Source organism: Schistocerca piceifrons, chromosome 7 (genome assembly GCF_021461385.2).
Source record: "Schistocerca piceifrons isolate TAMUIC-IGC-003096 chromosome 7, iqSchPice1.1, whole genome shotgun sequence".
NCBI lineage: Eukaryota > Metazoa > Arthropoda > Insecta > Orthoptera > Acrididae > Schistocerca > Schistocerca piceifrons.
In genome coordinates, this window is record NC_060144.1 from 234,113,654 (window position 1) to 234,140,708 (window position 27,055).

At 42.5% G+C, this 27,055-nt stretch overlaps 1 protein-coding gene across 1 annotated transcript in view; it reads right to left on the reverse strand.

Moving 5' to 3' along the window:
• Positions 1–27,055, reverse strand: part of LOC124805589 (ski oncogene) — a 170,399-nt gene that overhangs the window by 6,984 nt on the left and 136,360 nt on the right. Inside the window, exons 8-9 of the mRNA XM_047266156.1 lie at positions 12,997–13,036; positions 8,613–8,794 (exon numbers count right to left, since the gene is read on the reverse strand). Coding sequence (XP_047122112.1) covers positions 8,613–8,794; positions 12,997–13,036 — 222 coding nt within the window. The remainder of the gene's footprint in view (positions 1–8,612; positions 8,795–12,996; positions 13,037–27,055) is intronic.

The window sequence follows — 27,055 nt, forward strand, 5'->3', positions numbered from 1 at the left end:
TTTTACTTCATTGTCATTTACAGTGGAGAGAGAACTTTTGATAACAAGCCTGCACTAGTAAGCTGCGTAGCTGACGTGGGCAGACAGCTGCGCTCTGAATGCAGACACAGCGCCGGGAGACGCGCCAGCACATCGCGTCTACGCCCGCCGCAGACGTAATTGGTGTTCAGAGCGACGCGTCGCGTAAGCCTATTAGGCGGCGCGCTTCCTATTAAATGCCGCTCTGCCCACATGCTCATTCCAATTATGCACTGACTGAAACGGCAGCGGCACAGGGCGCCCCGCACACGCGTGTACACAGGTGTACAGAGCCCGTATAATTGTGGCGGCGACGTCCTTTCAGGACGCGCGGCGCGGATTGGCCGGACGTTCTAGCCGCTTCCGTAGCGCCTTTGACGCCGCGCGCCCGCCTGCGTCTCCGCTGCTGTGAATAACGCTATTCAAAGCAGCGTGCGTCGCCAGAACTAATGGACGCCACTCTCTCTCTGTACGTGCCGCGGACTCGGGCTGCGCTTTGCGCCGGTGCGAAGCGTTAATTTGGAGCTAGCTGGTAGTTAACACATGTGCCTTGCGCTGGCGAGAGACGACTGCGTGTCTGTCTCGGTCGTAGCGGACGATATTGTTTGGCAAAGATGCGATAGATTTCTGTCAATGGTCTCCACTAAAGGAATACAAAGAAAATGTTCCCCAGTGTTCATAGCTTGTAACAACACAATACTCTTTCACTAAGTTCTTATTGTTACTGCTCATATTCAAAATTCACTCATAAGATCCTGACAAAGTAAATTTCCAGGCAAATAGTAAATAGTTTCGGCATGTTCCATGCGGCTTTTCGCGGATGATGCTGTAGTATACCGAGAAGTTGCAGCATTAGAAAATTGCAGCGAAATGCAGAAAGATCTGCAGCGGATAAGCACTTGGTGCAGGGAGTGACAACTGACCCTTAGCATAGACAAATGTAATGTATTGCGAATACATAGAAAGAAGGATGCTTTATTGTATGATTATATGATAGCGGAACAAACACTGGTGGCAGTTACTTCTGTAAAATATCTGGGAGTATGCGTACGGAATGATTTGAAGTGGAATAATCATATTGTTGGTAAGGCGGGTGCCAGGTTGAGATTAATTGGGAGAGTCCTTAGAAAATGTAGTCCATGCAGGTGGCCTACAAAACACTTGTTCGACCTATACTTGAGTATTGCTCATCAGTGTGGGATCCGTACCAGGTCGGGTTGACGGAGGAGGTAGAGAAGATCCAAAGAAGAGCGGCGCGTTTCGTGGCAGGGTTATTTGGTAAGCGTCATAGCGTTACGGAGATGTTTGGCAACCTCAAGTGGCAGACTCTGCAAGAGAGGCGCTCTGCATCGCGGTGTAGCTTGCTGTCCAGGTTTCGAAAGGGTGCGTTTCTGCATGAGGTATCTAATATATTGCTTCCTCCTACTTATACCTCTCGAGGACATCACGAAAAATAGAGAGATTCGAGCGCGCATGGAGGCTTTCCGGCAGTCGTTCTTCCCGCGAACTATACGCGACTGGAACAGGAAAGGGAGGTAATGACAATGGCACGTAAAGTGCCCTCCGCCACTCACCGTTGGATGGCTTGCAGAGTATAAACGTAGATGTAGATGTACGAGCACTGAAATATTCAGAAGAGGTCCTTTAGGTAGAAGATCGCAGGCATACAACCTGTTTTTAAGTCTGCCAAGATGAGAAACATAGAAGTAGATATCCTGTGAGAAACGAGGCAGCTTAAATCACATAAAGGCAAGGCCTCCGGTCCAGATTATATACCAGTCAGGTTCCTCTCAGAGAATTCTGATAAAATAGCTCCATATTTAGCAATTATATACAACCACTCGCTCACAAAAAGATCCGTATCTAAAGACTGGAAAATTGGTCAAGTCACACGAATACCCAAAAAGATAAGTAGGAGTAATCCGCTGAATTACAGGCCTATATCACTAACGTCAATTTGCAGTAAGGTTTCGGAACATATACTGAATTCTAACGTTATGAAGTACCTCGAAGAAAACGATTTATTGACACACAGGCAGCACGGATTCAGAAAATATAGTTCTTGTGAAACACAACTGGCTCTTTATACTCATGAAGTAATACGTGCTATCGACGGAGGATGTCAAATTGATTCCATATTTTTAGATTTCTTCACAAGCGTCTTCTAACCAAACTGCGTGCCCAGTTGTGCGACTGGATTCGTGATTTCCTGTCAGAAAGGTCACAGTTCGTAGTAATAGACGGAAAGTCATCTGGTAAAACAGAATATATCCCCAAGGAAGTGTTATAGGCCCTCTATTGTTCCTGATGTATATTAACGACATAGGAGACAATCTGAGTACTCGTCATAGATTGTTTGCAGATGATGCTGTCACTTGCCGTCTTGTAAAGTCATCAGATGATCAAAACGACTTACAAAATGATTTAGACAAGATATCTGTATGGTGCGAAAAGTGGCAATTGACCCTGAATAAGGAAAAGTGTGAAGTTATTCAGATGAGTACTAAAACAAATCAGCTAAATTTCGATTACGCGATAAGTCACACAAATCTGAAGGCTGTAAATTCAACTAAATACCTAGCGATTACACTTACAAATAACCTAAATTTGAACGATCACATAGATAATATTGTGGGTAGAGCAAACCAAAGACTACGATTCATTGGCAGAACACTTAGAAGTTGCAACAGTCTACTAAAGAGACTGCTTACACCACGCTTGTCCACCCTATTCTGGAGTATTGCTGTGCGGTGTGGGATCCGCATTATTTGGGACTGACGGATGACATCGAAAAAATACCAAGAAGGGCATCTCGTTTTGTATCATCGCGAAATAGGTGAGATAGTGTCACAGATATGAAAAGTGAATTGGAGTGGCAATCATAAAAACAAAGGCGTTTTTCGTTGCGACGGGATCTTCTCATGAAATTTCAATCACCAGTTTTCTCCTCCGATTGCGAAAACATTCTGTTTGCACCCACCTACAAAGGGAGAAATGATCATCACGATAAAATAAGAGAAATCAGGGCTCGCACAGAAAAATTTAAGTGCTGGTTTTTCCCGCGTGCCGTTCGAGAGTGGAACGTTCAAAAATGGCTCTGAGCACTATGGGAGGTCATCAGTCCCCTAGAACTTAGAACTACTTAAACCTAACTAACCTAAGGACATCACACACATCCTTGCCGGAGGCAGGATTCGTCCCTGCGACCGTAGCGGTCGCGCGGTTTCAGACTATAGCGCCTAGAACCGCTCGGCTACACCGCGGCTCGAGAGTGGAACGGTATAGAGACAGCTTGAATGTGATTCATTGAACCCTTAGCCAGGCACTTTATTGTGAATAGCAGAGTAATCACGTAGATGTAGATGTAGATGTAGGGTCTAGTCACAGATTTCTAGGCCTTATAGAGGGGGCTTAGTATGAGGGGCGTTCAATAAGTAATGTAACACATTTTTTATATCGGACAGTTTTTGCTGAAAAAAAAATCAGACTTTGTAATGGGACATCGTGGAATATTCCTACTTCGCCCCTATAATTTCACAAACTTCCCATAGGTGGCGGCGTTGCACGTAGCGCCCATAATGGAGAATGCAATGGTGGGGGTTTCCAAGCCGAGAGATGTGACTGAGTTTCTTTTGGCGCAAAGCCAGAGCATCGCGGGCGCTTACACAGCTTCTACGGAGACCTGAAAGAGAACAAAAGCACGGTAAGCCGTTGGGCGAGGCGTCTGTCTTCATCGCATCAAGGTCGAACAAACCTCTCCAATTTCCCGTGTGTCGGCCGGCCGCACACAGCTGTGACTCGTGCAATGTTGGAACGAGCTCACACTCTCATTCCAGGTGATCGACAGACTACAAGCACCTTGTTTCTGAACTGGACTCTTTTGTTGGTAGTCCCGACACAGTCGTCCCCACTTGGGGCAAAAATTGTAAATTTTTGGTAAGATCTTACGGGATCAAACTGCTGAGATTATCGGTCCCTAAGCTTACGCACTACTTAATCTAAGTTAAACTAACTTACGCTATGGACAACACACACACCCTTGTCCGAGGGAGGACTCGAACCTCCGACGGGTGGATCTGTGCGGACCGTGACCGCGACCGGCTACCCCACGCAGCCCCCACTTGGTATAACTCAAAGATGTGTGCCCACTGGGTTCTTCGCGGCCCAACAGAAGTTCATAAAGAACATTGAAGGGCCATGTGTGCGTAATTGCTTGTGCGTTACGAGGCTGATTGTGACAATTTTTTGTCGAACTTCTTCACTGGCGATAATACATACACTCCTGGAAATTGAAATAAGAACACCGTGAATTCATTGTCCCAGGAAGGGGAAACTTTATTGACACATTCCTGGGGTCAGATACATCACATGATCACACTGACAGAACCACAAGCACATAGACACAGGCAACAGATCATGCACAATGTCGGCACTAGTACAGTGTATATCCACCTTTCGCAGCAATGCAGGCTGCTATTCTCCCATGGAGACGATCGTAGAGATGCTGGATGTAGTCCTGTGGAACGGCTTGCCATGCCATTTCCACCTGGCGCCTCAGTTGGACCAGCGTTCGTGCTGGACGTGCAGACCGCGTGAGACGACGCTTCATCCAGTCCCAAATATGCTCAATGGGGGACAGATCCGGAGATCTTGCTGGCCAGGGTAGTTGACTTACACCTTCTAGAGCACGTTGGGTGGCACGGGATACATGCGGACGTGCATTGTCCTGTTGGAACAGCAAGTTCCCTTTCCGGTCTAGGAATGGTAGAACGATGGGTTCGATGACGGTTTGGATGTACCGTGCACTATTCAGTGTCCCCTCGACGATCACCAGTGGTGTACGGCCAGTGTAGGAGATCGCTCCCCACACCATGATGCCGGGTGTTGGCCCTGTGTTCCTCGGTCGTATGCAGTCCTGATTGTGGCGCTCACCTGCACGGCGCCAAACACGCATACGACCATCATTGGCACCAAGGCAGAAGCGACTCTCATCGCTGAAGACGACACGTCTCCATTCGTCCCTCCATTCACGCCTGTCGCGACACCACTGGAGGCGGGCTGCACGATGTTGGGGCGTGAGCGGAAGACGGCCTAACGGTGTGCGGGACCGTAGCCCAGCTTCATGGAGACGGTTGCGAATGGTCCTCGCCGATACCCCAGGAGCAACAGTGTCCCTAATTTGCTGGGAAGTGGCGGTGCGGTCCCCTACGGCACTGCGTAGGATCCTACGGTCTTGGCGTGCATCCGTGCGTCGCTGCGGTCCGGTCCCAGGTCGACGGGCACGTGGACCTTCCGCCGACCACTGGCGACAACATCGATGTACTGTGGAGACCTCACGCCCCACGTGTTGAGCAATTCGGCGGTACGTCCACCCGGCCTCCCGCATGCCCACTATACCCCTCGCTCGAAGTCCGTCAACTGCACATACGGTTCACGTCCACGCTGTCGCGGCATGCTACCAGTGTTAAAGACTGCGATGGAGCTCCGTATGCCACGGCAAACTGGCTGACACTGACGGCGGCGGTGCACAAATGCTGCGCAGCTAGCGCCATTCGACGGCCTGGTGTGTCCGCTGTGCCGTGCGTGTGATCATTGCTTGTACAGCCCTCTCGCAGTGTCCGGAGCAAGTATGGTGGGTTTGACACACCGGTGTCAATGTGTTCTTTTTTCCATTTCCAGGAGTGTAGATTCATCACTTCGAACCGGAAGCAAAAAGTCAATCCAGGGAGTGGTGGTATACTGTCTCTCCTCTGAAGAAAAGACGCGCCCTCAGTTGGTCTTCTGGGACTCTGAACAGGTTATTCTGTTTGATATCCTCCCTCATGGCGCAACAATCAACTGTGACGTGTATCATGGAACCCTCAGAACAATGAAGAAACGATTTCAGCTTGTTTGTGGCCACAAAATTGTGAACGAAGGTCTCCCGCTACATAACAACGTAAGACTTAAAAAAAAAAGTTCCGTTCGGTGGTTTGGGGGAAGAGACAAACAACGAGGTCATCGACCTCATCGGATTATGGAAGGACGGGGGATTAGCCTGGCATTAGCCTGGAGCGATTTAGGGAAATAACGGAAAACCTAAATCAGATGGCCGGACGCGGGATTGAACCGTCGTCCTCCCGAATGCGAGTCCAGTGTCCTCAAACAAGTCTGTGGACACACTTCACTGCGCCGTTTTTCCTCGCCCATCCTACAGTCCGGATCTCTCACCATTCGAATTCCATCTGTTTGGCTCAGTGAAGGATGCACTCTGCGGGACACAGGACGTGGATAATGGGGAGATTATTGACGCAGCAAGACGCTGACCCCGACGTCGACCTGCAGAGTGACACGATGAGGGCATACAGGCACTCCCAGTAACGTAGAGTAAGTTCCTCGAATTGAATGGAGATTCTGTTGAAAGATAGGATTTTGCAGGCAAAAGAGTGGCGAATGATGTGGTGTATTGGAATCCTGAATGAAACCAACCTGCTTTTAGAAAAGAGCACCACTTGTAAAATAGGTTTTAATAACCGTTTACTTGTAAATATTCCACTTTATGGTAAGCACGTAAAATGGAATAGGGATGTGTCGTCAGTCCTTTTCATAATTAAGGCAGCAGATGCCATTTTGTCCGACTGCAACAACGGTTATGAGAAACTGGTACGTTTGCAATTATGAGGGTTGACTGTCAGCTACGCAGATGGTCCGCACTCTCGACTTCGAATGGGACGTCCTCCATCACGTAGAAGAAAATGCGAAGACAAGTGCTCGGAACATTTTCCTAGCTATGGGCCTCCGTATGCACACAGGTCAGAGCTCGTACTGTCCGTTGTGTGCAAATCGTGAAGCGGGACATTCGAAACTTATCGGGTCTTCAAACGTATTTTATACCCAAACGGTCTATTTCCGGACATAGATTCCTTATTAAAACTTAATCTACCAACACAATGGATACCAAGCCCGAGCATAGCTCAGACCGGGCCACAACGAGTGTAGCTCGGGCCGGGACTTTTTCGACTCGCGAACCACCTATCGTTCGAAAACTGGATAACTTTCATATGAGAACAGTATTCGGAAGTCTCGCAATCTGTCCCTTGACAGTATTGCCTTCTGTTGTCATTAGCGAACGTAACAGCTGCTGTCGCGAATGGTTGAGCCAATACGTGATCAAGTTGACGTAATTTTGTGCACGAACTTTTTAAGCTTCACAGTTTACTGTAATTCTTCTACAAATACGTCATGTTTGTTGAGTGAGCGAGAAAATCTGGAAGCCCAAGAAGAGGAAGAAATTGCTCAATGGCTCACCTCGCACATTTTTTTTAGGAAAATTATATTTTCTAGCATCATTATTTTATAGTTTGTAAACTATCAGAGACCTTAAGTAAATACGATAATAGCCCTCCCGGTTAGCCGTGCGGTCTAACGCACAGCTTTCCGAATTGGAAAGGAGCGCCTGGTCCCCAGCACGAATCCGCCCGGCGGACTTGTGTCGAGGTCCAGTGAGCCAGCCAGTCTGTGGATGGTTTTTAGACGGTTTTCCATCTGCCTAGGCGAATACTGGCTGGTTCCCCATATTCCGCCTCAGTTATCCCCTATGTCGACGATTGCTGCGCAAACAAGTTCTCCACGTACGCGTACACCGCCATTACTCTACCACGCAAACATAGGGGTTACACTCGTCTGGTGTGAGACGTTCCCTGGGAGGGGGGGGGGGGGGGGGGAGGGGGGATCCACCGGAGGCTGAACCTCACAATAGCCCTGAAAGCGTGGTTCGGCGTGTGGCAGCAGAGGGCTGAAGTGGACTTCGGCAGTCGTCGTGGGGTTGTGGACAACTGCGGCTGCGGCTGCGGCTGCGGCTGCGGCGGGGACGGAGCTTCTCCGTCGTTTCTAGGCCCCCAGTTGACATACAATACAATACAATACAAATACAATAATAAATCTTGAAGCTTGATTTTCTTTATTATATACTCGTAATACTATTGAAGACATATCAATTATATATTTGACAGTAATAATGCCATAACTGACAGGTTTTCTAGGCCCAACATTTTTCTAAGTGGACAGTCTAAGTTTGCCAGTCTCCTCAATAACCCATAGAAACCCGAAGTGGGAATTCTATATGCCGTTGCCTTGAGGCGGCATACTTACACAGCAAGCAAATTACAACACGAAAACAATCAAATACGAAAATTCTTTAACCATCAAAATAACGTTTCTCGTCATTTTTTTACAACAAATTGTACGAAAAATGATGCGTTTTCGAGATCCTCAGTCCACTATTGCTTTGTAACAGCATTTATTAATTACTACATTGAAAGCACGAAATATGGATTTCGATTGAAAAAACGTAATGCATTATGTCGTCTCCGACGTTTTGATTGTGATGTAGAACGCAAACGTGCATCTCATTGGCCACTTTCTTCTCCACTAAGCAAAAAATGACTGGTCTGATGTAGTCTTACACCTTTCGGAATGCTTTGGAACGTGAAATTCCCCATTATCACATCACAAAACTCGATCAGCTCCTCGTCCGCGAATGCTTTCACGTCCCGTGTGAGGACGGCTTTAAGCTCGAAGGCGTCGGGCCATTTCACGTTCCGTGCTGCGCTTACGGCTGCCGTCGCCCCGCTGCTTCCCACGCCCCGCGCTGCAGACGAGCCTCCCCCGGCCGCCAGCGACTCACCCCTCATGATGTGCAGCTGCCTGGCGACCTCGCTGCGGTAGAGGGCGCGCTCGGGGTGCTCCAGCGAGAGGCGCGCCACAGCCCACAGGCCCGGCCGCGGAACCGGCTGACCTGCAACATAGCGCCCACGTTCTCTGTGAACATCCCAAAGTAGACCCTTCAGGGATGCGTCAGGAAACAGAACACATACGAGAAACTATTTGTGTGGGATGTATTAAAATTATTTACTGTTAATACACTACAGCTGGTAACGTCCCTACCTCCCCCCCCCCCCCTTGCCGCCGATCCTAAAAACGGTCGAACAACGATGTACACAGACAACACACCTTCTAAAATGGCTATAATTTCGCACCATACAAGCACTCATCTACATAGTTTGTCGTGATTTACAATAGGAATTAGGCATCATTTGATAGGATGCACATCGTATCTATGAATATTTAAAGAAGACTGACATTGTCACCTATACCCTGTAAATTGTTGTTAACGCTTATAAAGGTGATGGCGTGTCTTTATTGTCAAAACGGCGTAATGAATGATTGCCTATACTAGTAGAAGCTGGAACGCCAGTGGAAATAAAACAGCAGGTGTAACTCAGGCCCTGGGTGGAAAAGCCCGCACAGGTGCGTCGGTCTAATTAACACACGAAGTATCCCAAGACGGACGGTCGGGGCACCTGAGAGGTGAAGCACAATACAACGGCGACCGGCCGGTATTGTAGCGGGGCCGGAATGATAACCGGATAATACTTCGGAAACTCTGACAATTTTGGCGGCCACAGAGAGGAACAAGGAAGCGTTACCTCGGAAATCATCAGGTTGTGTTACTTCTGAGGATTTTTACTCTGAGAAGCGTAGCATTGTATGAATTCGTAATTAACGGATAGAGGTATTTCCTCGCAAACTTTGCGCGCTGGACGACAAAAGAATAAAATATGGTTGGTCGGCGTTTGGAACAACCTGTAGAGAGGACGAATATTCTGTGGATTCGAGAAAATGATTCGCTTTCTGCTTTTACAAGAGAGGGGAGACGAGCTTTGCTGGGAAGCCAGCGGTGGAGAGAAAGAGGTCTTTCGTTTTGAGCGTCCATGTTTGACGGGTTTTGTTGGTACAGACAGACTTGCTGTCTTGCTCTCAGGAGATTTTATAGTTAGAACGGTTAGGTACTGTAATGTTGCGAACTTATACGAATCTGAACTTCGCCTTCGGGTAGGAAGCCGTCGTTGAGTACGCAGTGTTCAATGATTGAGAGGACTTCTTGTGTCTATACTCATGTTGAAACGTTATCTGAATTCCGTCCTCGTGGCTGGGAGTTCGTGTTTATCGTCTGTAGAACACAGAGAGGAGAAGACAGTGCTAGATTATAATAGTCAGAGGACCGCTCTCTGCTGTCCTAGTGTTTGAAAGAGTTTTTTATTTTGTGGCTCGAGTACTTCCACCATCGAAGTTGTGCATAAAAACCTTCTCTCCGACGCACCGGACGCAGTACATACGGTGATGTTGCTAATTGCATTGGATTATTAGGGCTATAAAGCTAAACAGCTATGATCACGTAAATTTTATTTACACCGACGTTCTGCACCACTGTAGATCAACTTTGAAAGTAATGTCTTCTAGTGTTTGGTACGTAGATGATGCCAGTCATCACGCGTTATTTGTATTAGATCACGTAACCATAAAAAAGGGGCAGATTTGGGCAACTGATCAGTAATATTGGACATTGATGTATAAACATTTGTAATATATAAAACGGTTTTAATGTACAGTAAATATATAAGCAGAAATAACATTTATCATTTATTAATTACTAGTTTCTTTAATCATTCATTTATGTTTATGTTGTAATTTATATGTTAAAGCGCAAGAAGTTGGAAATATTATCAGCATTAAGAGATCCTAAGATCTGCTTCAGCGGGTAGTCAGACAGGGCCAAATCTTCAATTTCGCGTTCAGTATTTTCCATTGCGCACATTCATTTTACACCCACCTGGAGTAGCATCTTGGAAGTTAATGTGTTAAACATGAGCGAGTACTAAAAAGTAATGCCTCCGAATTTTTTCTTCTCTTTTCAATATCGGCTGAGGTATTGCATAACATGCATATTATTCGGTCGGCGTTCCTTCTTCGTTGAAGCAAGTTGCAACCCTCTGCCGCTACATGGCTCCGAACTGTAAAGTGTAACGTGGTGCTGCGTAACAGAAAAATGTGTCGGTGCGTGAGAAACAGCGTGCTGTAATTGAGTTTCTAACCGCAGAAAGAGTTCGCTCACACTGTGAGAGCCTGCTCCTTTAGCAGACCACACACGAGCGCTGCGGCATTTGCAATATTCCACAGGGTTCGCTGTCATCGATCATTCTCCAACAGTCCCGACTTGGAACCATCCGATTTTCATCAGTTTCCAAAACTTAAATAACAGGGACTTTTCTGGCAGATTAAAATTGTGTGCCGGCGCGAGATAGCAAATCGGAACCTTCGCCTTTCGCGGGCAAGTGCCCTGGCGACTGACCTACCCAAGCCCGACTCACGAACAGTCCCCACAGCTTTACTGCCACCAGTACCTCGTCCCGAGTTCGAGTCTCGGTCCAACACACAGTTTTAATCTGCCAGAAAGTTTCATACCAGCGCACACTCCCCTGAAGACTGAAAATTTTATTCTTAAATAACATTTTTGAGGACTTTACATTGATAATTTTGAAGTGGTACAGGCAGAGGTGAGGTTGCGGCTCCATCAACAAAGTCAAACGTTCTACAGTGGCGGTATCAACAAACTGGTCTCTCGCTAGAAGTAGTGTGTTCGGCACCAGGGTGATTATTTTGAGAAATAAATATGTACACATGATGAATGAAAATGTAAAACGTTAATTAAGTTCGTATTGTTCAAAAATCTTTAACATTTTCACATAAAAAGTTAGGAGGCATTACTTTTCAGTACGCCATCGTATTTGACGTTAAGTATGCAAAAAAAATGAAAAAACCGTAAGTATCTTAGTTTTTATTAGTTTCCAATTATTCATCCAGAAAATAATGAAAAAAATAAAACAGATGTTTATATATTTATTTCTCTTGATCTATGTGCCGCGCAACTATACAATAAATTCAGTGGTATATCTGAACACTCAGCAAAATGTGTTGTTAATAGAGTTAGTACTAAATAAGTAATAAACTGTAACGTCAGGTCCGATTCTGCAGAAAGCAGAAAGCAGTGAACTTGTTTTTCCTTCTCTTGTGGACGTCCCTGTGAGAAAAGTTTTGAAATGATGACCAAAGACTGTTGGAAGTCGCTAGTACTCTCGTTCTTAAATACTGGATGAAAACAGTATAGGTAATTTGCGCGCCTTGAGTTACGATGCCTCAAGAGATATACACAGTTTCTACTTTTAATACTGGATCTGAGAATGAAAGCATGGTCCAAGTAGGCTGCATGCTTCTTATTTTTCGTGTAATCGTCCAGTTTCAACAGTGGGTAATTCACAAGCACATATCTTAAGTTTCCAGCTTTATTTTACATTCTAAGACATCGCTTAAAAATAACCCACGATTGAAATTGGTCAATTGCGCGGAAAACAAAAAGAGTACAGACTACTTGGAGCGTGTTTTCATTCTTAAAATACGTTGAGCTGTGAAGCTTAACAAAAATAATAATGTGTTAAAGCTTTAACGTGATGTTGTACCTCTTAATGAGTAGGCATTTAAACTTTTTAAATTCGGTCAGGAATTGTATGAAGTAAGATCGTGCAATAAATGATTCATAAAACATGTAAATATTAATATTTTTGAACTAAGATTAGATTTATGGCAGAATAACACAAACTCATTCAGTATTTATCTACATGCTGAACTACATACATTTTTATGTGTAACTTATTTATCTTTTACATCAGTTGTAGCTTGTAACGATCCTGGTTTACGAGTAAGACAGGAGTATTGATGAACTATGCTTCTTTCCTTTGCGAGTGACCTACATTTCATTGCCTTCTTCTTTTCAGTTAATACCTGTCCGGCATCTGATTTCATACAGCTAAGTTTATGTGGACGCGCAGTGATTTACCACCAGAAGGAGGCTCCTGCTCAGACAGCATTTTGGTCTGAAGATGACCACAGGCTTGATCGAAACCGGTTACCAGAATAAATAAATCTGTGATCAAGACTGATTTTATTAGTAACTATTATTACTGTGTCTACTAGTACTTTCAACATAGCAAATTCTTAGTAGTGGAAACTTGCACGTTCACAATTGACTGCCTTCCCCATTCTGAAAGGATTTTCGTTTGCGGAATTTCGAATAGAGGGTAGGAGAGAGGAATGTTGACTTACCTTCACCTCCGGCTGGGCTGTCTTGCTCTGCGATTTCTTCCTGAAAAGAGAAAATTCCGCATTAAATTAACAATGTAGTGACTGTCTGAGATCTGTTAGGAAATTGAGATATGTGAGTAAGGAGCAACGTGAAATTTTTCAATCTAACACAAATATCCAAAAAAGTCTGCTTCTCAGTTCTCTCGTTCCGCCCCATTTTTCAAGCTCGCTCTCTCTTGTTCTCATTACACATGCATACACACACCCACCCCCCCCCCCCCACACACACACACATATATATATATATATATATATATATATACTCCTGGAAATGGAAAAAAGAACACATTGACACCGGTGTGTCAGACCCACCATACTTGCTCCGGACACTGCGAGAGGGCTGTACAAGCAATGATCACACGCACGGCACAGCGGACACACCAGGAACCGCGGTGTTGGCCGTCGAATGGCGCTAGCTGCGCAGCATTTGTGCACCGCCGCCGTCAGTGTCAGCCAGTTTGCCGTGGCATACGGAGCTCCATCGCAGTCTTTAACACTGGTAGCATGCCGCGACAGCGTGGACGTGAACCGTATGTGCAGTTGACGGACTTTGAGCGAGGGCGTATAGTGGGCATGCGGGAGGCCGGGTGGACGTACCGCCGAATTGCTCAACACGTGGGGCGTGAGGTCTCCACAGTACATCGATGTTGTCGCCAGTGGTCGGCGGAAGGTGCACGTGCCCGTCGACCAGGGACCGGACCGCAGCGACGCACGGATGCACGCCAAGACCGTAGGATCCTACGCAGTGCCGTAAGGGACCGCACCGCCACTTCCCAGCAAATTAGGGACACTGTTGCTCCTGGGGTATCGGCGAGGACCATTCGCAACCGTCTCCATGAAGCTGGGCTACGGTCCCGCACACCGTTAGGCCGTCTTCCGCTCACGCCCCAACATCGTGCAGCCCGCCTCCAGTGGTGTCGCGACAGGCGTGAATGGAGGGACGAATGGAGACGTGTCGTCTTCAGCGATGAGAGTCGCTTCTGCCTTGGTGCCAATGATGGTCGTATGCGTGTTTGGCGCCGTGCAGGTGAGCGCCACAATCAGGACTGCATACGACCGAGGAACACAGGGCCAACACCCGGCATCATGGTGTGGGGAGCGATCTCCTACACTGGCCGTACACCACTGGTGATCGTCGAGGGGACACTGAATAGTGCACGGTACATCCAAACCGTCATCGAACCCATCGTTCTACCATTCCTAGACCGGAAAGGGAACTTGCTGTTCCAACAGGACAATGCACGTCCGCATGTATCCCGTGCCACCCAACGTGCTCTAGAAGGTGTAAGTCAACTACCCTGGCCAGCAAGATCTCCGGATCTGTCCCCCATTGAGCATATTTGGGACTGGATGAAGCGTCGTCTCACGCGGTCTGCACGTCCAGCACGAACGCTGGTCCAACTGAGGCGCCAGGTGGAAATGGCATGGCAAGCCGTTCCACAGGACTACATCCAGCATCTCTACGATCGTCTCCATGGTAGAATAGCAGCCTGCATTGCTGCGAAAGGTGGATATACACTGTACTAGTGCCGACATTGTGCATGCTCTGTTGCCTGTGTCTATGTGCCTGTGGTTCTGTCAGTGTGATCATGTGATGTATCTGACCCCAGGAATGTGTCAATAAAGTTTCCCCTTCGTGGGACAATGAATTCACGGTGTTCTTATTTCAATTTCCAGGAGTGTAATATATATATATATATATATATAATCACGTCACACCACATCACATAAGGACTCTCTCAGTAGGCACACCACTATAGTTCTCACCAAATCATTCAAAATTGGCGCGACACTGAAGAGAAGGAAAACGATGAACAAGTGAGCCGCGACAATAACATAGTGTCTCTCTATCAGTATGGAGGCGTAGGTGTTTACTGAAATATAGTTTAGCGGAAAATACGTGTGAGAAACGAAAGTAAGAGTGAAATATAAGAAAAGATATGGAATATAGTGCACACTTTAGTTATGGAAAGAGAAATTCACCAGAGATGAACAAATGGATGGCAAATATAAGTACAATGACATTCAGGACCACTACTCGCGAAAAAATATTTCAAACATCAGCAAATTTATTCATGACTTCTTTGCAGACGGAGTACTCTCAAACACGATAAAAAGGCTCAAAAGAAGCCGAACTGCAAAAATAAATTTTCACACTCAAAGTAATCATAAGAGAGCACTCTAAAGAAATTATACAAAACGCACATGTTGTAGCTTTTAGGCCTACAACAGAAAAATAACCAAGAACTGCGTTATAGCATTTTACAGAAATAAGTCGAGACCCATAAAAGATAACTCATAAATGTAGAAACATGTCTGCGGAGACAAAAAGGAAATATACAGTGTTTTGCATAAAGTGGAGTTTCAGAAAAAAACGATATCTAATACAAAGATGTAAAATTAATGAAATTTCTAAGTGTAACACAAAGATGACATTGATAACGAAGAAATTATATTTTTTATTTTATTGATACACGTTGAACAATTTTGTGAGGCAAGTATCAATTTGGTCCTAAGAATGTTTAATAGGTCTTTTATAAAGAAGGCATGTAGTGTAGCCTTGTTGTTCTAATGGATAAACTGAAATACTGGGCAGTGACCGAGTGTCTGCATGTTGCGGTAAGTCTCCATCGATCGAAGGAGAGGTTGTTGTCTTTGTCGTAAGGAGGGTGTTAAAAAGTTGATGCTACACTCAAAGGAAACAGAAAGTAGGAATTAGTACGAAGAGCAGAGTTTGCCACCGAAAGCTGACGTCTAAGCCGAAGATGCTATACATCACACCAAACTTGCAGAAGATGTCAAAATTTAGTAGTACCTGTTTAGTTGGAGTAGCTTTAAAAGCTCTTGAGCACTTTACCTATGCCTCCTATTTTTCATCATATTACGTAAGTAAAACTAGCAATGTTCTATGCTTGAGCAACTCTTGCGGGCTTGGTATGATAGGTGTTCTGCAATCGTCGTGGTCTGTGGTGATAGCTGCCAGCGTTAATGACTAAGAAACTGGAAGGCAGGGCCATAAGTGGTAACTAATACAGGTGCAAACAGTAGAAACGCTAACGCTTTGTCTGTGCGTCTCACCGAATGCAGTTTCATCCCTGGAACTGACCAGTTAGGTAGTACGGCTGGAGGCACAGAAAAAGCTGTTAGAAGCACTCCGACAGCCGGAGGTCAAACGGCAAAGCCATCAGTGGAAACTTTCCAAACCTCTTCCACCAAAGAAATCCTAAGCTGTTCACACAAGTTCCGGTTAGTTCACGACAACCTTCTTCGACTGCAGGGGCCCCTCCGCTCGTAAAGTTCCTCCAGCGTGAAAGAACAATCTGTGTGCAATGCTGTGAAGATACTTCGACTCGCCGCACAGTCAAACCTTCCAGGAATGCTGTTGGACGGAACCATCCTGTTGCACAATAATGCCCATCCCCGTCTCGCCAGCAGGATGAAGGCCACGTTTCAGCGATTTGGTAGGGAAACACTGCAGCATCCTCCGTATAACCCGGATCTTCACCATGTTTTTGTCAAATCTTTGGTGACGTGAAGAAAGACATGCGTGGCCGTCATTTCATTCGGATGAGGAAGTACACGAGTGGGTGCGGTTGAATCCTTCAGCGGCTGACCGCGTTCTGAGAACCGAGAATTAATTGTCTTGTCTCGAAGTTGATAAATGTCTGAACGCGTTGAAGAGGAATTCCGCCTTAGGCATTTTTCAGCAGTTTTATGCTATCTTCAGTGCGTTTATTTATTTAAAAAAATGGCTCTGAGCACTATGGGACTTGACATCTGAGGTCATCAGTCACCTAGAACTTAGAACTACTTAAACCGAACTAACCTAAGGACTTCACACACATCCATGCCCGAGGCAGGATTCGAACCTGCGACTGTAGCTGTCGCGCGGTTCCAGACTGAAGCGCCTGGAACCGCTCGGCCACACCAGCCGGCCGTTTATTTATTTACTTTTCTTCTGCAAAATTGTTGTTATCTGTTATCTTTAAAGAAGCTGTTGGTAAAATAATTGCGTTTGTAAAAAGAGCGATTATTGTCAAATGTTTTACATTGGTTAGGATACAGTAGAGAGTTGAGATATGTAGCACTGTGTTGAAGCATTCTAAAAGCTCTAGTTTTATAGTACATCTGGAAATAAAGCAGTTGTATTTATTTGTTTACATACCTTTGCATTCAATTTATTTCCAAATGTACTACGAAACTAGAACCTTTAGACACATCGTGAATAAAGAACATAGAATGCTGTACGCTAACCAGTGTAAATTATTTGACAGTAATTTCTCATTTTACAAATGTAAATATTTACCAGAAGTTTGTTTAAAGATAACATGTAAGACAATTTTGCAGAAGAAAAATTAAAAAAAAAATAACAAAATAAACCCGCTGAAGACAGGACAGAGGGTACTGATACATGTCTGGGTGAAAACAAAACTACAAAGGTGTCTTGCATAAGGTGAAATTTCTCTCTAATTTTCTTAGGAAGCACGGAAATAAGAAGAACTTCAACATTCGTAGGACGATTATGTCATAAAGCTTATGGCGATTATTTTTGAGTGGGACCACTCTATGGTTCAGTTGTATCATTTGATGGCCCGTATACTTACCTAGTATTCTCCGATTTTGTCTGCATACACTTGTAAAAGTGACAACCGTGGAGCTTCTCAGGATATGCACCCCTTCAGCCTTCGCGTGGAGCACGGGACTACGTCTGCAGCAAACTGCCACTGGTTTTTTTTTACATCGAAACGACAATGCTCGAGGCCAAGGAAAACCTAACAATTCCTGGGTAAGCATGTACGTTTCGTATCGCGATATCACGTCACGTTTTTGTCACAGCCAGCGACAACACCGGCCCTTGGGCCAGGAAGCAACGTTTCTGTATACGATATCGAAAGAGTGAGAATACTAACGTTTCTATTGATTTATACCATAATTTTTATAATAGGAACTGTATTTAGAGCCATAAAAATCGACAATAACGGTACGGTGGCGCACAACACATATGTGAGTATTTAGTTTCCGAAACACCCTGGAAGATACAAAACGGTGTATTGAAGGACAATTTATTTGTGATTCTCTTATAACGTACATACATCTACTGAATAATGTCATTTTTCTTTAATAACAAAAAATTGGTAGTAACCACCAGGAGACCTGACTTTCTGCAGAAAGACGTCGTATATCCAGCGAACAAAGTAGGGTTTTTGTTCGCTACACTTTCAGCCAAATCAGTGAATGTGGAACAGAGGAAACCTACACGGAATGTAGTACCTACATTACTTAAAATATCAAATAGGCCACCACAAATGTAGCTTAAAGAAAAACCAAACAGACGTGAAAATAAATCGTCAAAAACAATTGAAACACGTATGTAACATAGCAGCGATGGCGAGGCATTGCAGAGTCTCTGACCAGAGAGTATGCGCTTGACCGCGCGAGTGTTACGAGTAGTTGAGTACTCTGTCTGTAGTCGTTGCGAGTCGGTAGCTCTGTTCAGTTGCGTCGAGTACGCTAGTAGTCGTCATGCAGAGCGGTCGGTCAGTGGTAGCAGCCCAGTGCGGTTGTGTGATGTAGTCTGTCGGCAACACTGGTCAAGAGGCTGACTGAGGTATATTATTAATTAAGGCAATCATCAGATAATGTAAAGTTTATTTATTGTAATTAATTTCTAACAAGTGCCCCAATAATAATTTTTATTCCAAAGCAGTTTTTACAAAACAAAATTTATTTAATTGCACTTCCCATTTCGTTCCACTTCCCTTAAAGAAAAATTTCAGTAAGATCTCAAAAAAAAAAAAAAAAAAAAAAAAAAAGGAATATTATTATTTGCAATGCAGTTCCTCCAAGCCGTGCGCAAGAATAAGAGCAGAAATTTGACTAGCAGTTACAATGAGGTAAGACTTTAATTCTGATTGTTTTACACAGGGCCAAAGACCGATATTTCGGCTTAATTGAATTTCATTAGCACTGAATTGTTTTTCATTATTTTTGTGGGAGCTTACACCAGAGTCAGATTGCGAATTTCACATTTTTGTTCCCTTGGTCAGTACATTTCATTGTAGGGCTCCTATTCATTTATTATTTCTGTCATTTAAATTATTGTGGGGAGGTTACACTTGGCGACACCCAGTCCAGGATCATATTTCGTTCAGAGTCTTTTGAACAACAGTCAGATATCTGCTCTTATTTGCTTAGTATAATTAGGATTTGGCGCTACGCTTTTACTAATTTTGTGACGTTCTTTCTACAGGTCAACGGCAATTCGTTGCTCTGTTGTATTTGTGTGTTGTTTTTGCATTTGTGCTTATTTATTTTGTGAAAAAAATTTGACTATTGTAAAAATGCCGCGAAAGACTGTGAATAGTGTATCGCGAGGTATTATGAATGAAATTACCGGCTTAAACAACTTAACCGATAGTAATTGTGACACGCAGTGTAATGATGACAATCCTGCGTCCACTAACAATCAGTGCATTCCAACCATTAATGATGACTTTTATCTTAACGATGAACAAACGAACTCAATTGTCTCTTCTGTTAATTTGACGACAATTGATGACGCAGAACGCTCTATTGTAATGAGCGCTGCCCAGTTTAACACACCCGATTTGGAAAACTCAAGTAACGTACAGACAAATTTGTCTAATGAAAATGAACAGGATACTCAAAGTACGACGGATCTATTTAATTCCGAAATAATGTCTGACAGTGTACATCCGACTGACAAACCTTTTTGTAAATCTCAGAATAACCAAATGGTTACAGTAAGCGAGAGAGTTCCAGATCCACCACTAAACAGCACAGAGAGTATAAACGCTAACTTTGGCTTTGAACAAATTATGGTAAGATTGCTACAACAACAGAGTGAAGATCTCAAACAACAACTTAGTGCAGATATCAAACAACAGAGTGAGAAAACAGACAACAATTTCAGACAACAGAGCGAAGATTTCAAACAACTTAGTGAACAGGTCAGACAACAAAATAAAAAATTAGACGACAATTCCAGACAGTTAAATAAAAAATTAGACGACAATTCCAGACAGCTTAGTGAACAAATTAGAGCCGTTGCCGCGCAGTGTCATGACACTAAGGAACAGTTGCGCGTGGAAATTGAGGCTTGTTCAAAAAAAAACAGCGAAGAAATTAGGTCTGTTGCGCAAGAATTAAGGGAAATGCAAACAGCTGCAACAGAAACACTCAGAGACGAAATTAGCGGAGTCGCTAAACAATGCTCTGAAAAAGCTACACAATTACGGGACGAGTTTAAAGCAATGACGGTAGAACTTTCGCGCACAATGGACGCAAAGATAGACGCGAAATTCGAACAGCAGAACACTCAGATTAACGAGCGCTTTAATCAGCACATACAGAACAGTGATACGCGTTTCCGTAAATTTATTCAGGATCAAAATAAAGTCAAACGTCAAGTCATGGAGACAATCACGGCTCAGAGACAAGAAGACAAACGTAAAATGTTCGCGAAAGCGAAGACATACGTAGACAACATTATTGCCTCGGTGTCCGACGAAATTAATTCCATCAAACAATCGAACACAGAATTACGGGATGAAATTTCTGATCTTAAATCAAAAACAGATACACACACAGTAAATATTCAAACAGTGACAGACAGATTCGAACAATTAGAACTAACACAGGATTGCGATGTCATCAAAGCTGAGGTTAAAAAACTGAGCGAAACTACGCGTAAGTTGCAAAAACAGATTAATGCGTCCGATTCTAAAACCGATGATCAGGCAAAAATACTGACTGAAAAATATGATGAATTAGCCAGTCGTATTGATGCTATCGAAAGTAGTAATGATAATAAATCAGACGATACTGCACCGATTTCATTTAACCAAACACCTGAATTTCAAAATTTACAGCAGACAATTAATGAGATCGATTCATCTAATAACACGTTGCGTAGAAAACTGTCAAGTTTACAGCAAGAAGTAACAGAGATGAAAAACATTTCAGTTATTAATAACATACCACAACAGACGCCACTTAATGAACATTTGTCAGACTTACGCAGCACGTATAATTTGAGCAATTTACAGCAACTACGCGACTTAAAATCCGAAAAGCCACGCTACTTAAAATCTGAAAAGCTACGCAACTTGAAATCCGAAATGACACAGACGAACAGATTCACACACAAACCTGAACGTGTTTTCAAATTCAAGGACGAGGACGTAGATTACGAGCAATTTTTATCCGCCAGAAAATGTAAAGAATTTAATAATGACAGAACACAGGTACACGCTTTGAGCTGTATACGACAATTTGTTTTTGTACTTTCACCGCTATTGCCTGTAATGCAGAAGCTAGCTTTGAACCAGATGCGACAATTTATTTTTGTATTTACAACAGCATTGCCTATAATGAAGAAACTAGAATTAGCATGCAGACAGCAATTTATTTCTGAATTTGTACCGCCACTGCCTGCAACGCAAAAGCCAAAATTTATTTGCAGTGCGTAAAAGACCTCAGGGGATTCATTACGCTTTAATGAATATGTGCCGTAGCGAGCATAGGGCCCCGAGCTGGAGTAGTGCTGTTTCATCTTTAGTTTTCTGCACTGCTGCCTTTTCTTCTACTATCCTTTATATCTATCAAAACTGCTCTTTAACTATTGCTCTACCTAGTATTAAGAAACGAGTAATGAAAACCGGATATGACAAATATTTTACCGAATGTGACAATTTTCAGTAGGCACTCCCGTAATGACAACTACCGCCGTAATTTTAATAACAGATAAAATCGTAATCATCAGTATGTGTAAAATTATCAGCAATAGCAAACCACATTTTGGTAACAATAGATGTTTTTCGCTACAATAGCATAAAAGTCAACCGCTTAGCATACCTAACCAACAATGCAGTCTACAAGGTCAACCTAACTTTAATGTTTCGCCGCGTGCACGTATAGTCCCAGCTCCAACAAATAGTGACGCATGGCAGCAAAGAAATAACTACGTACAGACAACACACCATTTCAATTCCTATCGCAATGCGCCGTATAGAAATTACTATCATGACAGACGTAAAAATAACGAGCACAATTTTCAGCGTACATTTAATAACAGTCGATCTTATGAGCAGCAACAACATCAGCAACAACACATTATGATGAATGAAACAGACAATAGGTGTCATCTATAGCGTAACACGTCAGTAAGAAATAACAGAACAGTTCATATAGTGGATATGCCACAATATTCTCCCGTAAATAACAGCACGTACGATAGAATTTAACCAGATACAGCACAGATTGCATATTACAGTAACGCAAACATTACTTTTGACACGCAGAATTTTGCTCACGAGAATGTTATTTGAAACATGCTTTGTTGAATGCTCCACTTTTATCGCACCCAGATCTTACCAGAAATTTTTCCATTGCCACCGACAATTCCAACACCGCTTTAGGCGTACATATTTTCCAGGAAATTGAAGAAGATGGTTCTACAGTAATTAAAAATATTGCATTTGCAAGTCGCATTTTGTCACCTGCTGAACGAAATTACTCCGTTACAGAATTGGAAACATTATGTGTTGTATGGGCTTTTACGAGATTTAGGCATTTTCTTTATGGCAGACATACCACCGTCTACACAGACCACAGAGCGATACAATTTTTGCTTTCAGCTAAATTTACTCACGACAGTTTAAGTAGATGGAAACTTTATTTACAGGAATTTGATTTTACGATTGTCCACATTCCCGGCACACAAAATGTTATAGCAGATGCACTATCGCGTTCTCTCGGCAACAATCAGCAAGACGTAGCAACCAACTTCTGCAAAACAAATTTCAGTGTCATGTACATTCAGCAAGTTGCATTTGAAAACTATTTCATCGTCATTACAGGACATAGCACAAGAGCAAAATAAAGACAATGTGTGGAAAGAAATTAAACACCTTTGGCAAGATAGAAAAAATGTTACGATTAGGAACCACTACACTGTACGCAATGACATTCTGTTTCGCCGCTCTCATCCTGACAGCAACAGTTGGTTATTATGCATTCCTGACGAACTGGTTAACAAATTAATTTGGTACACTCATTTAAGTTACGCACATTACGGAGCACGAAAATATTTTCTTATACTGAGACAGAACTGTTAGTTTACTAACATGGAGAAACGTATACGACGAGTTTTAGCGTCTTGTAAAATTTGCCAGAAAGCTAAATCAGACACCACTTCACATATTCCTTCATTATATCCCATTATACCTGTTAAATTAAGACACATGGCCGCAGTAGACATTTTTGGTCCAATTCCGAGAACTAACAGAGGTTTTTGCTACATCTTTGTCGCTGTTGAGCTCACTTCAAAATTTGTTACTTTCACTCCATTACGCAAAGCTACTGCCAAAACTGTTTCGAAGGCATTTGTAAAACATTTTCTATTTCATGTAGGGCATGTGATGAAAGTAATTTCTGACAATGGATCTCAATTTCGTAGTAGCGTATGGACACGCATGTTACGAGCCAGAAACATTTCTCCGATCTATATATCCAAGTACCATGCTTCTTCGAACCCCTGTGAAAGATTAATGAAAGAAATTGGTAAGCTGTGCCGAATATACTGCCACAAAAGACATATTGATTGGGATACACACATACTCTCATTCCAAGATGTAATTAATTCCATTCCAAATGAATCCACTATGCTATCTCCGTCTGTCATACTGAAAAACGTTGAACCACCAAACAAAATTAAAGAATTAGTAAACTTCCCTAAATGTCGTCGACTAAGACACCACGAAATAATTGACATTGCGCTGAACAACATCAAACGTGCCGCAGAGCGCCGGAGAAGACAGCAAAAACAGGTTTGTAGACGCCGAGACTTTCACGTTGGACAGAAGATATTGGTACGTACACACTATTTTTCCAGCAAATTAAAAGGTAAGTGCAGTAAATTTGAACTTCTATACGCAGGTCCATATCGGATTCGCAGCATCCCTCACCCCAATGTTGTACACGTCGAAACTTTGAGAACCAGAAAATCGAAAGGCAACCACCATATCTCAAACATTAAACCGTTTATTGAATGAAGACACTTTATGATTCAACACACTATGATGTCATTTACTAATGCAATTATTTCACCTGACTAATTACTGATGATTATCGTATTTTTTCTTGACAAGTGCCCGGCAATGTAAGGTTAGCAGGTCGCTTTTCGTGTCGTTACACATCAGACCATGCACATTTTTCCATTTTTTGTGTATACGATTGTATTGCAGTTTTGTTTGTATGCACTGTGAAATAGTTAAGATATAACACACACCAGTCGACTTTGACATTTTTTTTTGCCTTATGACATCTCAACATCGTGACTGTTTTACATTTTTTGCTGCTGCATTGTGATATTCTCTGTACATTTTGGCTTTGAACACTGTCAATGTCTTTGACATATTACGTTTTCTGTCATGTTATGCTGTATGGCTAATTGTGTCACCATAAACCAGTCATTATTTAGTGGGTATATGATTTAAATGCAGGACATTAATCTTTGTTCATCAATTTCAGAAAGAAATGACGCGTGTAAGAAATAAACTCAACAGAAACGAAAGAAGATGCAATAACTTTATGAGGAAGAGTAAATGGATCAGGATTAACAAGCATTAACAAGAATATACTATACTCATCGTAGAATAGCAGTCTTAACTAATTTTTTCTTTCAGAATACAAGGTGATTGATGCAGGCTGTCAGACAGAACTACACATCTTAGTTTTAGTGATGAAATATGCTAGAGATAAGGAATAGTTATGTAATGAGTAATGAAGTGATTTTTGCAGATGATAATGAATGCTGACGAATAATGATGAAGGATATGCTGTTATGAATAATGAGGTTTTTCTTTACAGGTGATGATAATAATGAAGATATGATAATGTGGATAATGAAGTGATTGATAATGAAGTTTTTTTTTTTTTTACAGATGAGGATAATGTTGAAGTTATGTATTTATGCTATGTAGTTATTTAAGTATTTGTTGCAGTTTGTATTGACAGCAGGTGCTATATTGCATAGTAGGATGACGGAAAGTTTTGGAAAGGACAGCTATGGAACACATTTTTATACACATTTCACTACCTGTTAATTCGAAGTTCACTACTTTTCAGCATAGTGTGAGTTTCTTCTTTCAGGTCAATAATCCATTTTGTATTTTCTCCAGGAGAAGCTTTTCATGAGACTTTCTAAACCTGTTACTTATTATACCTGTTCTAGTACTTGCATTTTTATTTTTTACCCATTTGTGTTTATCATTTATAAATGTGATCACATATACTGCCATGTTGCATACCTTTGCTACAGCTGACTCATGACGAATGATGTTACCTATCCTCATTTGCAGCAATAGGTCAAAAACAAATAGTGTTATGCCTCAGCAATTAATTATCGATCCCAACGCAATGCATTGCTAACAACAAAAAAATGTATTACCAGTCCCACATAATGTCACTAGTTTATGATAATTCTGAATAATGCTGATCAGCTCTGAATAATATGTCACTTGAGTAATGACTTCTTAATGAGACAAAAAAAGTATATATTTAAAATAATGCTTTGTCACTAGCTAATAACTGCCACTGTTTATTGTAATGAGACTACTTATAATGCCTGTGATTATTAATGCTATGACTGTAATTAACTGATTTTTAATAATGACTTCGTAATGATCTGAATAATACTGAATGATGAACTATGTTTTATTCTATTCAATCCTTGCTGGCCACTGAGTGCCAATAATTAATGTCACTCCATGAATATGTTATTAATTATGCCATTAATTAACTCTTGTTTTCAATGCTATACTTTGTAACTGGAAAAGAATGCGACTGTTTAATAATGCTTTGTAATTAGGAAAAGGCTAATGATTATTACTATTGGAATGACAAATGATTAATTAACTGACAAATAATTAATTAACTGACAAATAATTAATTAACTGACAAATAATTAATTAACTAATCCATACTTTGTAACTGGAGAAGAATGCGATTGTTTCATAAAACTTTGTAATTAGGAGAAAGCTAATGATTCTTACTATATTGAAATGACGAATGATTAATTAACTATGCCATACTTTGTAACTGGAAAGGAATGTGACTGTTTCATAATGCTTTGTAATTAGGAAAAGGCTAATGATTAATACTATTGGAATGACAAATAATTAATTAACTATGCTATACTTTGTAACTGGAAAAGAATGCGATTATTTCATAATGCTTTGTAACTAGGAAAAGAAGGCTGCTGATTCTATGTAAAACAATTAATGAACATTTTTCTGTAATACTACATACTTGGTACAGAAATGTTCAATAACTGGGCTATGAATGCCACAAACTGCTAATGATGACTGTAATTGTCAATATTATGTGACATAATGTCCTTCTCCTCATAAGTTAACTACCCTGAATTACTGCAATGTCCATTTGTCCTGTTTATCCTAGTGATCATGGAGCACTATCTTTGGTTATGCACTAATTCTACGTTGGTGTGCCTTGTAAGAGCGTGGTGTTGACACGACATGCTGTCCACCACCGTGAGCAATGAAGACGTTATTATGGTCCCACTGTTTGGTGTACCTGATGTACTGCCAAAATGAGAACATGGAACATTACTATGACAGTTCAGTGTCTTGGCTACGCTGATAAATTCTGATGGGAAAAGAACTTCAAATTACTGCAATGTCCATTTGTCCTGTTTATCCTAGTGATCATGGAGCACTATCTTTGGTTATGCACTAATTCTACGTTGGTGTGCCTTGTAAGAGCGTGGTGTTGACACGACATGCTGTCCACCACCGTGAGCAATGAAGGCGTTATTATGGTCCCACTGTTTGGTGTACCTGATGTACTGCCAAAATGAGAACATGGAACATTACTATGACAGTTCAGTGTCTTGGCTACGCTGATAAATTCTGATGGGAAAAGAACTTCAAATTGTGTCACTTGGTGTTGTACTTCGGTGGAAAGATATGGACTTTCA